This window comes from Colletes gigas, unplaced genomic scaffold, assembly GCF_013123115.1.
Source record: "Colletes gigas isolate AHSC1104 unplaced genomic scaffold, ASM1312311v1 Colletes_gigas_Sc00020, whole genome shotgun sequence".
Lineage (NCBI taxonomy): Eukaryota > Metazoa > Arthropoda > Insecta > Hymenoptera > Colletidae > Colletes > Colletes gigas.
In genome coordinates, this window is record NW_025106649.1 from 2,848,685 (window position 1) to 2,861,401 (window position 12,717).

At 35.0% G+C, this 12,717-nt stretch overlaps 2 protein-coding genes across 3 annotated transcripts; both read right to left on the reverse strand.

Moving 5' to 3' along the window:
- Positions 1-751: 751 nt before the first annotated feature.
- LOC122400876 (putative inorganic phosphate cotransporter) lies at positions 752-9,369 on the reverse strand. Its single transcript, XM_043402611.1, has 4 exons — positions 8,488-9,369; positions 3,509-3,762; positions 2,521-3,418; positions 752-1,088 (listed from the first exon to the last, which is right to left on the reverse strand). The coding sequence occupies exons 1-4, from the start codon at positions 8,510-8,512 to the stop codon at positions 754-756; spliced, it is 1,512 nt and encodes a 503-aa protein (XP_043258546.1). The 5' UTR covers positions 8,513-9,369; the 3' UTR covers positions 752-753.
- Positions 9,370-9,881: 512 nt separating this feature from the next.
- On the reverse strand, positions 9,882-12,384 carry LOC122400804 (baculoviral IAP repeat-containing protein 5). 2 transcript variants are annotated; one of them, XM_043402472.1, is made up of 5 exons: positions 12,322-12,384; positions 11,756-11,793; positions 10,579-10,782; positions 10,371-10,491; positions 9,882-10,274 (listed from the first exon to the last, which is right to left on the reverse strand). In XM_043402472.1, exons 2-5 carry the CDS (start codon positions 11,767-11,769, stop codon positions 10,161-10,163), a joined length of 453 nt encoding a protein of 150 aa, XP_043258407.1. In that variant the 5' UTR covers positions 11,770-11,793; positions 12,322-12,384; the 3' UTR covers positions 9,882-10,160. The 2 variants fall into 2 exon arrangements, with proteins under 2 accessions (XP_043258407.1, XP_043258406.1); XM_043402471.1 differs by lacking the exon at positions 12,322-12,384 and adding an exon at positions 11,862-12,281.
- Between the last annotated feature and the right edge of the window lie 333 nt (positions 12,385-12,717).

Below are 12,717 nucleotides of genomic sequence, written 5' to 3' on the forward strand. Positions count from 1 at the left end.
CCGTTCATTGAACGATTCAATCCGATTGGATCTAATCTCTTGCATCACGTTGGAATAAACAAATAGAAACGAAGGAAATAAACTACCTTCTTTTAGAGTTTTTACATACAAATTATGTAATATTTCCGTATGTTTTTATAAATGTACATATGTCTATGCACGTGTATATATACGGTAACTTTATACAAGATAGAACATAGGCAACGCATGTATTTTTATCTTCTTTCCATTTTTTTTGTCGGTGATGACACGCTGTACGAATGGAAAAATAAAACGATGCGTATGAACATATGATTTACAACCGTGCAAATACTTTCAGGTACACTGAATATCTCCATCGCGAGAACACGTCGATGTGTAACGTCAGTCGAATATGTCTTTCATTCTCGCTCGATAACGTGCCCATTGAAGCGTGCAAGGCTTCTCTTCTGTACATATATACATAATTCTTCGGTATATTTTGTCGTTCCTTTTCGTTGCACATAGTTACTTCCTTCTATTGGAGGAAATGCAAAAAAAAAGCTCGGACTAGACGGAAAAATACCGGATAATAACGAAGAATTTAAATACATCACGACAAGTATGCTAATAGTAAAATTATTTCTCAACCGTTATTTGAACAGCCGTTCGAATAATCTTTTATGCACTACGCGAGTATTGTGGGTTCGCGTTGCAGAACGTTATTAGCCGTTATAGAAGATCTCGAGGTAGATATTTTTTTTATCGAACAGTGAAATGTTTTTCAATCGAGCTTTAAGGAACAGTTTTCTGGACCTGTGTCGGTTCATTCTTGATTTTCATTTTTTTCTCTTCCCTTTCTCGTCTGATAAATTCAGGATCGTTCCAGTATTCGACTTCTCCGCTCGCGAAAAGTATGAAAACGATATTGGTTACGACGAAAACACCAAAGACGATCCAAAACACGATCCGCCATTCAGTGAGGGTCTCATTCGGTGTCAACACACCGACAATATACGGTGTCAAGATACCGCTGAAAGCACCTATGCCGTTTACAATGGCCATCAAAGTGCCAGAGTAATTCGGACTGAGATCCAGAGCGTTGACCTTCATTCCTGGATAAAATGGGCCTGAAAAAAGAATCAAGAATAAAGTGACATTATAACCGATTCAAAGGTGAATTTGATGATGAACGAACCAGGGACTGATACCAAAATGGAAAATTTTCAAGTAACAACCGATTATGTCAAAATGTGTTTACAGTTAAACAGTAAGAATTTTAGTATACATAAACAGTTTTTCGTTTCCATTGGTCTACAGGGTGTTCAGCCATACCTGGGAAAAATTTTAATGGGGGATTCTAGAGGTCAAAATAAGACGAAAATCAAGAATACCAATTTGTTGATGAAGGCTTCGTTAAAAAGTTATTAATAATTAAAGTCAACAATTTCAAATCGTTCTGGAAAAATTATTTTCGGTTGCAGGGATCAATTACAATCATTTTTGGTCATTACACATACCCTCGAAATCCTACGAACTTTCGAGAAAAAAATTTCCGATCGAAAATTTAATGTGAGACCAGAAATGCACCCCCAAAATTTCATGCGAATCTTTAAAATGTCATACCTTCTGAACGGTTTGGAGGATTTTAATGTTTCAAAGGGCAAACAACGCGTATTTTAGTGAGGAATATGTAGAAATTCTAAAAATATTCGAAAAGTTATTCCTTAACACCGTAAAGTGAGAAAAACCCCATAAAATTGGTCCAATTTTCAAACGGCCATAACTTCTACAATAGTGAATGTATCTCATTGAAATTTAATTTGGAGGTAGAGCTCTTGGATACCTATGAAAAGGTATTAGACAACACGTCCGTACAGCGCCAACCAAATTTATTAAAAATAAAAAACGAATTTTTAAGAAATAGTAGGTGCCTAAATTTTGCGGCGAAAACAAAAAATTTCAAATTGCTCTAGAAAAATTATTTTTGTTTGCGAGGGTCATTTACAATCATTTTTGGTGAATAGACATAAGCCCGAAATCCTTCCCACCTTCTAGAAAAAAATTCGAGAAGATGCTGAAATTTTTCGGCAAAATTAAAAAATTTCAAATCGTCCTGAAAAAATTATTTTTGGTTGCAGGGATCAATTACAATCATTTTTGGTCATTACACGTGCCCCCGAAATCCTACGCACTTTCGAGAAAAAAATTCAGTACGGGCGGAATTTTAAACGTTAATAAGTTTGTAACAAAGTCTCCATCGACAAATTGGTATTCTTGATTTTCGTCTTATTTTGGCCTCTAGAATCCCCCATTAAAATTTTTTCCAGGAATGGTCGAACACCCTGTATACGAATTATCTACTCAATTTTATGAGACAAGTTTAGTAGAAGTGTGAATATCTACAAACTTTGGGAGTGTTGGTAACTCAATGAATATGATATCTTGGTAGAATAGTGTTATTATAAGCTTTTGAAAAGTATTCTTTCAAGACTTGGAAAACATTTTGTTGCTTTGGAACAGAAGTGAAACGGTGTGTTTCGTTTGTGAATTGGTACCTACCCATTAACGTCGTACCAATAGTGAACATAATGACCACAGTTGTTCTCTCGCATTCGGCATAGGACGCGCCAAGAATGAACGCTCCTGGACCAAGGGAAGCGATAGTTGTGCCCAGTTTTCGGACGTTGGTGCGCGACATCACACCGCTTGTGATCATCCAATCGGCTAGACAGGATGTAACCACGCTGCAAATCCACATGGTCAGGTACGGTAATGCGGACAGCAGCCCGTTGCTCTTGATCGAGTATTTGAGTACGTTGCTCATATATTTCGGGAGATCGTTCACCAGAGTGAAGAATCCCCAATCGTGTCCGACCTGCGCGGTTATCAGCGCCCAAACTGGGACAGAGGTTAGAATATGCCGCCATGGCACCGAGGGTGGTTTTTTGTGCGTATGGTCTTGCATCCTTTCGCGCAAAAAGTCCTTCTCTCTCTCGGAAATGAACGGATGCGAGTCCGGATTATTATAACACGTTACCAACCATATCAAGTACCAGACAATTCCGACGCTACCGAACACGTAAAACACAGCTGGCCAGCCTATCGGCGAGTAATGAAGGATCATTCCGGACACCGAGTTTGCAAACACCGTACCGAGTTGAGCACCTGCGAACACCAGCGAGCCGATTTTCGACCTTTCCTCCGGCGGCGTCCATTGGGCGAGCAACGCGTTCAACGCCGGAAACGTTGTGCCTTCGCAGAGACCCATCAACACGCGATCTATGATCAGACCCGTTGAGCCGCCATATTTTACAACGACCGGTGTAATCAGAGTGAACACCGCTGTCGCCAATATGCCCAGGCCGAGAGAATGTTTACCCCCGAACTTTTCGGACAGTATCCCGCCCGGCACATGAGTTACTACATAGCCCCAGTAAAATGATGATAAAATTGCACCCTAACCAGGAAACATTTATTATTGGTGGTGATGGTGTTTTTCTTTTTTTTTATAGTCTATCTACAGGCACGATCAACGTTCGCTGTTTACCTGCGTCATTCCGTCCCAATCGTAAAGCTCCGCGTCCGAAGATGATTTGGTCGTATTCGGAGTTACTGTTTTCGGAGTATTATGGTATTCCTCCTCTCTCTTGCAAATATTTGCGTTATCATTGTTGTGTGTAGGATCTGGTGGCAGTACCATCTCGGTGAGTGTGATCGAGAGGCAAACTCTCATCGCGTAAGCATTAAACAACGCCAAAAATCCCATTACTGCAAATACCCATCGTTGTGGTATCCGTCCACCTGCGCGTAATGAGTATATATCGTTTATTGGTAATTGCATCGTTAAATAGAGACTCGTGTTGTCGTCGCCGCCGCCGCAAAGAAGAAAGCCCGAGGTCAACGGCGCGGAAGGAATGACGATTAGCAGAGCCTTTCCCTATTGGCAGCTGTCTAACGAGCCGTATAAACCTATCTAGGTAAAGGTCAGATTCCTTGCACGTAACAGTGTGACTTGGGTGCAACACGATTTAGATTTCGGCTCGTGTCTGCCGTGGAAGGCAAACGGCAAACGTTGAACCAAGGAGAAATAAGGGAAGGAGAGAGAGAGAGAGAGAGAGAGAGAGAGAAATGAAAATTTCGGAAGCACAAAAATCCTTCAACGAAGAAGGTCGTGCGCGTCGGGTAGGTCCCTCGTAACGATAATTCGTGACTCGATTTTAACTAGTTATCGCGAAATCGTAGGGGAGACCGGGTACGGTAATAATACGTTAAGTATCTTAAAATATATACAGTCAGTCTTATAATTATTCGTACCTTGATTATTTATTAAAGTAATTTATTCAAAATATGTGCTGCGTGCAAGAGTTTTGCAATAAATTTTGTCGTCATAAATGGGCACACGTATAAAAATTTATTTATACTGAACTTTACCAAAATCGAGTAATTAACACTAGAACTACCGACAATTATAGTGTGTTTATTTGTACCAAAGAAATTAAAACGATAGATACGTGAAGAAATATATAATGCAATGGAAATAAGTGTTTATATATTCTCTTATAGAAAATTACGATAAATTTTCAAAAATTCAGTCGAGTAAATTTTTTACAAGTTTTATTAGAAATTACGAATGGGTCATTTTGACTGGTTTGGTAGTTCTAGTGTTAATAAAAAAAAAAAATGTATTAATTTTAATACTTGAATACTTTATATTAATTTTCCGAACATTACATTTTTGTTACTACCGACCCCCCATTTTTTTTTTACGAGTAACTTGGATATTCTTTCACGCATAACAAAATGACTGTGACTCGATAATGTCAAATAACAGTGTAACATGTTCGTATAAAAATTATTATTGCATTGTTATTGTGAATGCGATAGTTTCATTACTACCGTAGAAACGGTAAACAAAGTGTTAATACTACCGTCCCCGGTCTCCCCTACGCTAAATAAATATTTTGTAAACGTCGATTATGCCTTCTGGGCAGTTACTTGGTTTTGCTTAAATGTATAAATACGCCGACAAGAAATTATGAATACAAGCGTCATATGCATATTGGAAAAGTTTGTATTCCGACGATGGAATAGCTTGTAAAACAAAAATTTTCTTCGCGATAAATTAAGCCACGAAAGTAGAGACTAGGTCGAATCAGAAGATAAGGCTCGTGACAAAGGAAAACAATGCGGAGGACGAGTCTTGTAAGAAACTGGGGAAAAATAATGATATATACCGACAAATTTTTATTTATTATCTAGATTAACGCGCAGCGATTCTTAAGCTAAAGCAAATACGAATATGCCGATAAAAGTAATTAATTTCTTATCGATGTTACAGCACACACTTCTCGTTCTGAAAGAAATCCACGTGGATAAACTTGATAGAATAGATTCGGCGAAATGAAGTATCGCGACGCGTCGCGCAGTGCGAAACGTTCGACACGCGGACAAAATGAAGCAAAATGGCATTTTACAAAGTAACGGATGTTATTTATGTAAATTTGCTATATCATAGTTAATAGTTCAAGGCGCTTAAAAAAAGATAAAAATAAGATATCTGACTTTTGATAATGAACGTATCAACTCTCACGATAAACAAATATTATTTTTTTTTTAAACATACTATTAGTAAATATTAAAAATTATTTATATATCTAAATGAGTCTCTCACTTAAACAATTTACATAGATATACACATTAAACAGTACCGGTATAGTTATGTTTAAAACAAATACACTATAAATATTATAGTTTTAGTATTTCAATTGTATTATGGCGTGCAATAAGAACTATTAACAACAAATTACAAAATTCATTGTTTCATAATTGAAAATATTTGTTATTCGTCAACAGTTAATTCAAATATTAATTTGGCATTATTGGAGCGAATTTCATATTTTGTACACGTTTTACACGCTGCGCGTCGTGACTAAAATTCTTGACAGCGTTTAGAAAAAGAAAAAAGGATTACACGCGGCAAATGTTTATTTCTTTATCGCGTTCGATCAAAACGATCGATCAACGCACGACTCCACAAACGCGTAGAATCTTTTATTCCGTTTGGTTAAATGTCACCAAATGCAACATCGACGAGTTTATCTTATCTAACAGTGTTTGGAAACCCCAGACTCCGCAGACCGAAAACTAGCTTAAGATACTACTTCAGTACGATTGATTGCATTTACAAGTAGAGTCGTTGATTCGTTGTAGAGATAACGGGAAAGAGATGTTTGGCTTAAGTCATTCTTCGTCGACTGCTAATGAACATTCTGAATTGCTGTAATCCCGCCTTACTAAGCCAATTGTTTTCTCTGTCTCGGCTAACCATTAATCTATACATATCTAGTATCGTTTTATTTCAAAATAAGCGACTCGCTCGGGACCGACCAATTGCTTATTACGAATCGGTGTACTGTTCAATTTGACTTTGTTCCTGAGCAGAACGAGAAAGAATACGGAAAACAAGCGAGAGGCTCGAGTTAGCGGCGAACCGTAAAGTGACCGACAGAATAAAAGAATAAAATATGGCATGTCTCTACTTCTGGGAAAATTTTGATGGGAGATTCTGGAGGTCAAAATAAGACGAAAATGAAGAATATCAATTTGTTGATCGAGACTTCGTTAAAAAGTTATAACGTTTAAAGTTCCGCCTGTAGAACGGCAATCTGGGTACAGCTGAGTGCATGCGACAGTGGTTCTCACTCAGCATGAGAAACTCTACTTACCGACTCATCGACAGTCTTACAGTTTTTTTGAGTGAGAACCACTGTGATTGCTGTTCTACAGGCGGAACTTTAAACGTTAATAACTTGTTAACGAAGTCTCAATCAACAAATTGGCATTCTTGATTTTCGTCTTGTTTTGTTCACCAGAATCTCCCATTAAAATTTTTCCCAGGTGTGGCCGAACGCCCTGTATATTCGATCCTTCGTTTACTATACGACGTCACTATTCATTCAACAGTAAAATGGCTTCTCCGTTACACGGATCTCTCACTCTGCGGCTGACATCAAATAAACAAGAAGGGATAGCGAGTTGCTTATTATGGATTAAGACTGTACACAGAATGTCCCGCGTAACTGGGAAAAACTGTATCTCTAAAACGGTCAAAGATACGAAAAAATGTCATACGGCAAAATTAAACGGCATTGAACGATATACAAATTCAACGTAATTTTGTTCATTTTTATGCGTCGATGCATCTAAATGCAACTGTATTCTTTCTCTTTTTAAAAAGTAGAACTCTAATTTTAATCATACTATTCAATGTAGCTTCTTAATCTGCATAAAGAAGTATTAAGGCAGTTATGTCCTAAATTTAGTAGTTCAATGATTATAACACTTTAAAGTTTATTTTTAAAAGCTACATTGAATAACTTGATCAAAATAATAGAGTTCTATTAAAAAAAAAAAATCAATGTATAAAAATGAAATAAAATTACGTCCAATACGGTAGATCGTTCAATACCATTTAATGTTTCCTTATGGCATTTTTTTTGTATCTGAAACCGTTTTAGAAATATAGGTTTATTTATCGAACGTAAAACTGTACAAATTACACGAAATCCTTGATTGCCTTTATCACCTTTGATCGATGATGCATTATTTCGCTCCACTTCATATTACATTATTATCCGCGAACAAAAACAATTATTTGCTCGTAAAAATACGCGAAAGGTTTTGATGGAAAAATACTGTAAAGGTAGAAAGAAATTGCTTCTAATAACGAATTTAGAATGAATAAAGTACATAATTGCTCTCAGAGTTCGTGTTCTCGTTGTTCCGACCATTTATTAATTACTTAACAATTGTCTCGTGAAAAAGAAATGATTTAAAAGAGAAACTATTATCGAGGAAATAACGAGAAACGTTATTGAAACTATAAGAGCCGTGAACTTAGAGCATGAAGCCGATGTATGGTAGTACGTGTCTTTGAACGTGTTAAGTTCCGTCATTCTTTACTATTTAGGCAAACAATCGAGGCGAGACGGCCTCGATCTGTACGCGATGAGAATATCAATTTTCAGTAAAATCCCATACACGTGATTGCCTTCATTAATTGTATTAATTTTCTCCATCTGTTCTTTTCTATAGCTTTATCGAAGTTCATTGAATTCACAAAATATAATCGAAGCTGCATCAGCACCTAATTCGGATGTAAAGACAATTTTGAACGCAAAACGGAAATATAAAACACAGTTATTTGTTTATCAACATGACAGCGAAAAGCTCTTAATGTTTAGCGATAATTTTGTGCGCTTTATTTTATTTAACAGCATTATATTTAAAACGAAGAAATTTGTTTCTATCTTTATTATTCGGACGTTTCGATCAAAACCTTAAACACGTATTTTTACAATTATACAAGTACATCGAGGTTTAATCTTTTTTTCTTAAGAAAAATCCAGCAAAAAATGTGAACATTATATACTTTATCTCTTAAGAAGCTCCGCGACTTTTCGGAACGCATTATCAAGACAAATATTGACATACCGCGACTATAAAGTACAACCAAGTAATACTTACAGCATGCTTTCCAGGCAGATATCATCTTGTCGAATATTCTTTGACGTTCGAGAATCGTAACAAAATAAACGTGAAGTACAAATTCCTGGTGACCCGGATTAAATAGTAAATGACTTTAATGATCCTAACTCGAACGAAATACGTAACACGTTATTTAGGATTGTATGTAGCGGGTCCAGTAGTGGAGGAGAGAGCCTAATATTTATTCACAAAATTCTTTGGATACAAACAACAGTTGGGTCGTACATACCACGACCACATGTTGCGAGTAACTGAATCGACGCTCTCTGTGCGAATTCATTTTATACTCATGCACGTGTTTCCTCGTTGAACGCAAAAAGGGAAAGGTAACGTGGATAAGAGACTAAGAGCAGTATAATGGTAAAAGTTGACGCGGAGGAGGCACATAACGAAGAAGGGGAAATGATAACGCGACCGGATATAAGTATTCATTTTTTGATTCCTTATAGTTGTTCGTTTCTAATATCTATATAAATTTATATTCAAGTCAGAAGTTAGAAAACTGTACCTGAACCATCGACAAAAATTCAATTCAACGAAAAACCCCGCAAAAAGCAAGGGATAACAAATGTATCACACTATCGACCCAAGAATAAGAAAACTTGTTTTTTCGTTTATTTGCATCCGTTGCAACATTGGCTATCCTTTTCTCTTGATTCCGTTTTTCTTTTTTGCGTTTTTCTATTCGACGATATATCAGTTATTACCTAAAAATAGATGTAACATCCTTTCTCGCGGTTTATCCAACCGAGAAATTTATAATCATTGTTGAGCTAACTTAATAGAGGAAAAGTCTAATTTCAATACGACTATCAGTAATCTAATAAGCTATCGGTTTAAAGCGATCTAATAAACGAGGAATACGACGAACAAGTAATACAAAGTAAATACAGTATAAAGTATTTCTTATATTACTGTAATGATCATCTTCAGCTAATTATACTGGGCGATTAAATTTCAAGACCAGCTCTCGATGATGATTTCACGATACTCGAGTTGTCCTTGGTCCTACAAGAATTTGCTAAAACTCATTTGACAAGTCTCCATTTTTCAAGGAATTATATATTTCTCACAAATAAAAGTAATTTTTGTACAAATATTTATCGTTTTCAGTAAGAGAATAAATATTTCATACTTGCAACGAACTGTAAAAAGTAACAGAAAAACGACGATATTCCTTCGGCCGATTCATAATTAGTTATGGTTATATAAACTGTTTTCCATGAAAATATAGTTTTTATTCAAGATGCGATATGTAATGCGATGTACTTGTACAAATATATGAAACAATTATTGTATATCTTTATAAAAAATTACATCAACTTATTAATTAATATCACACGAGATCAATGATATGAAATCGCACTCGCCTCTAATATCGTGAAATGAAGTATTACTGTGATAAAATTGAACAATTTGACAAGAATTAATAGCGCAGATTATCTAAACTCGATAAGCTGTGTCTTCTTTTATACTTTATTTCATTTTTTAATCATCTTAAATCGATATCAAGAGGATTATCATTTCTTTTTTCGAGAGATTTCATCAGATTAAGAAGTTACTATACAAGCGAATTTTGTTGACGCGTAAAACGATGGTCGCGCGAATAGGCCACAGGACAAATTGTAAACAGGTATGTGCAATTCTTAACATTAACTTAGAGTTTTGTAACTTTTCCTCAACTCCTTATAAATTTGGGGTATTTTATTTGCCAGATATGCAGCTACTTCTTCTGCCTTGGCTTTACTTTCATCCAATTTTAATGTCTGTGAAATACGTGTGACACATTTCGGTCATAATATGTTTTCACGACTAGTCCCTGTTGGGAAAGAATTCTCTAAAGAATTAAAAAGGATACTTACGCATTCTTTTACTTTGTATTTTCTAAACAGCTGAAATAAATTCTGTACAGTCCACAAATTCTCATGAGGTTTATTTAATTTTATAAAGGGACATTCCTTCTGATGTTTCATATGTTCATCCCTATGAATAATCAAAGAGAATCTATATATGTATATTTTGTAATGTTGAAAATATGAAAAAAGATGATAAAATTATTATAATTCATACCACGGGTTGTCATTAGGATCCCAGCCATCAAGTTGTTTCGAACAGATAAAACATTCGACCAGATCAGGTTCTTCCTTGCTACCAATGGCAAAAAATCCAGCAGAAGCCATTTGGTCAGGATTACATAAATTATCAGAAGATTGGAAAGGCCAGTTTTCAAATGTTTTCAATCTACCAGCTTTCCAAAACGTTGAATTTACTTCTCTGAATGAAAGTGAACGATTGAAGAGCTTTGGTACTATTGATGTTATCATTATTATTATTATAACACTTTTATTATGCAACTAAAAGATAATGTACATATCCCATCAGAGAGTTATTATATTAAGGAGATATTCTATATTAAACCTTGCAGTCCAAATGCCAGGTTTCTTTGACCCAGTCTGTAGACTGTTTGCCGTCAGCCAATTAGCATCTTATTACTTAAGAAAACAAAACAATGTTGGCTTTACCGCGACAGCAAAAACTCAATGAATCACTATTTAGTTTTCAATAGAGCTATAGTGAAAAAAATCAAAAGTTTAGCAAAAATGTATAATCCATAATGTGTGCAGAAGCACAAGCATGTGCATATGTACATTATACATATATATTTTTATTTATTACTGTTCACCAAGCAGTAAAAATTAATAAAGAATGTTAATAAAATATTTGCAGCAGAATTTATTACAAAAGTATCCTTCAACAGATTTATACATGTATGTCTGAATTTTCTTCATAGGTCAAAGTGACCCGGCATTCAGACTTCGCATTGCTGCTGATGTAAAAGTCGAAAAGATGGCTCTTATTTAGGTATTACAAAATTTACACTTTTAGTTTGTGTTTTAGAAAAACTAGGGATAAATATAGATTAGAATTGACTACTTAGATAAAGAATGCATATTTGTTGTTGACCAGTGTTATTAATATTTCACTTGGAAAAAATTTGTAAATATTTCATAAATATCAAGCAATATGTGTGAGATTTTTCGACAAAACGAAATTGTATAGATTCTCACTAAAAAATGATGGAAGGACCTAAAGATACATATGCGTTTTTCAATAAAATACTTTTTTAACAATTCAAAAGTGCTCCACAGTTAAAAGGAGCAGCTATTTTAAACCTAACCTCACAGATATGGTGCATACTTGGCAATCAAACTTCTAATATTCTAATAATATAAAAATGGTAACTTACGGTGGGAAATCCATTTCAGTTCGAAAAGAATTTGGTCCCTTTAAACAGAAAGTGTGAAGTGAAATATCATTGATTTAAAAGTCACCGTACTTAAAGCGTCGCTCACTTTATGAGAGTTTAACCGTTTAACGATATGAAATACCGGTTTCGTAACAAATGTGTCTCGCGCCATACCCTCGCTGTTACCTGATTGGCTCCGCCATTTCGTGCCAAACATTGTTTATTTATGGCGGTTATTTGTTGTTCACAATATACAAATATTGATTTTCACGATAGATACATATAAAATTGTATTAATAATATAATTCAAATAAATATATTCTTTAAAGTATGTAAATATAATAAAGATTTGTTCTAACTAATGTGCATGAGGATATCATGAAAACATAAGCTATTGCACAGTGTTTAGCCTAATATTTACATAGTTGAAATATAAAATAGATTTTGAATTTTATTCTACGTGTAATTATGAAATTGATGATTTGAAGTGGAATAAAGTAAAATTGTAATTGTAATTAGATACATATTACTTGTTTAAAATAAATCGTCTGTATAACATCGCATACTTTCGGTTTGGCAATACATAAATGGCAGAGGAGATGAAATAGAGATCGGTCGCGAGACACTTCTAAAGGGAAACTAATCGTGGCCAGAAAAATAAGCTAAATCCCATTTTTGAGAAGTGGGGGAAGACAGCTTGAACGTAGAAGACCACTACTACTTCACACTGTGCAGAGTAGTAGGAGAAACAACATATACTTCACAGAACTATTAATTTATTATTTAATAATATTACTTAGTTATTATCTATTGATATTGTATATCAACCTTATTAAACGATATTAGTTATGTAAATATTCCGTTCTATACTCTAATTGTTCAGACGAACCAAATTAAATAATATTTTTGGGACACATAGAATTTTGTTTTATTTGTATGTCAAGGAGATAAAACTCGACTGG

Bases quoted from the DNA above. Each gene is read 5' to 3' on its own strand.
- LOC122400876 (XM_043402611.1), bottom strand. From the start codon at position 8,512: ATGATATCTGCCTGGAAAGCATGCT. The intron at 3,419-3,508 runs GTAAACAGCGAA...TTTCCTGGTTAG, and splicing joins ATTGGGACGGAATGACGCAG to GGTGCAATTTTATCATCATT. The intron at 1,089-2,520 runs GTAGGTACCAAT...TTCTTTTTTCAG, and splicing joins TATTGGTACGACGTTAATGG to GCCCATTTTATCCAGGAATG.
- LOC122400804 (XM_043402471.1), bottom strand. From the start codon at position 11,972: ATGTTTGGCACGAAATGGCGGAGCCAATCAGGTAACAGCGAGGGTATG. The intron at 10,492-10,578 runs GTATGAATTATA...GATTATTCATAG, and splicing joins GATCCTAATGACAACCCGTG to GGATGAACATATGAAACATC. The intron at 10,275-10,370 runs GTAAGTATCCTT...CGTATTTCACAG, and splicing joins AATACAAAGTAAAAGAATGC to ACATTAAAATTGGATGAAAG.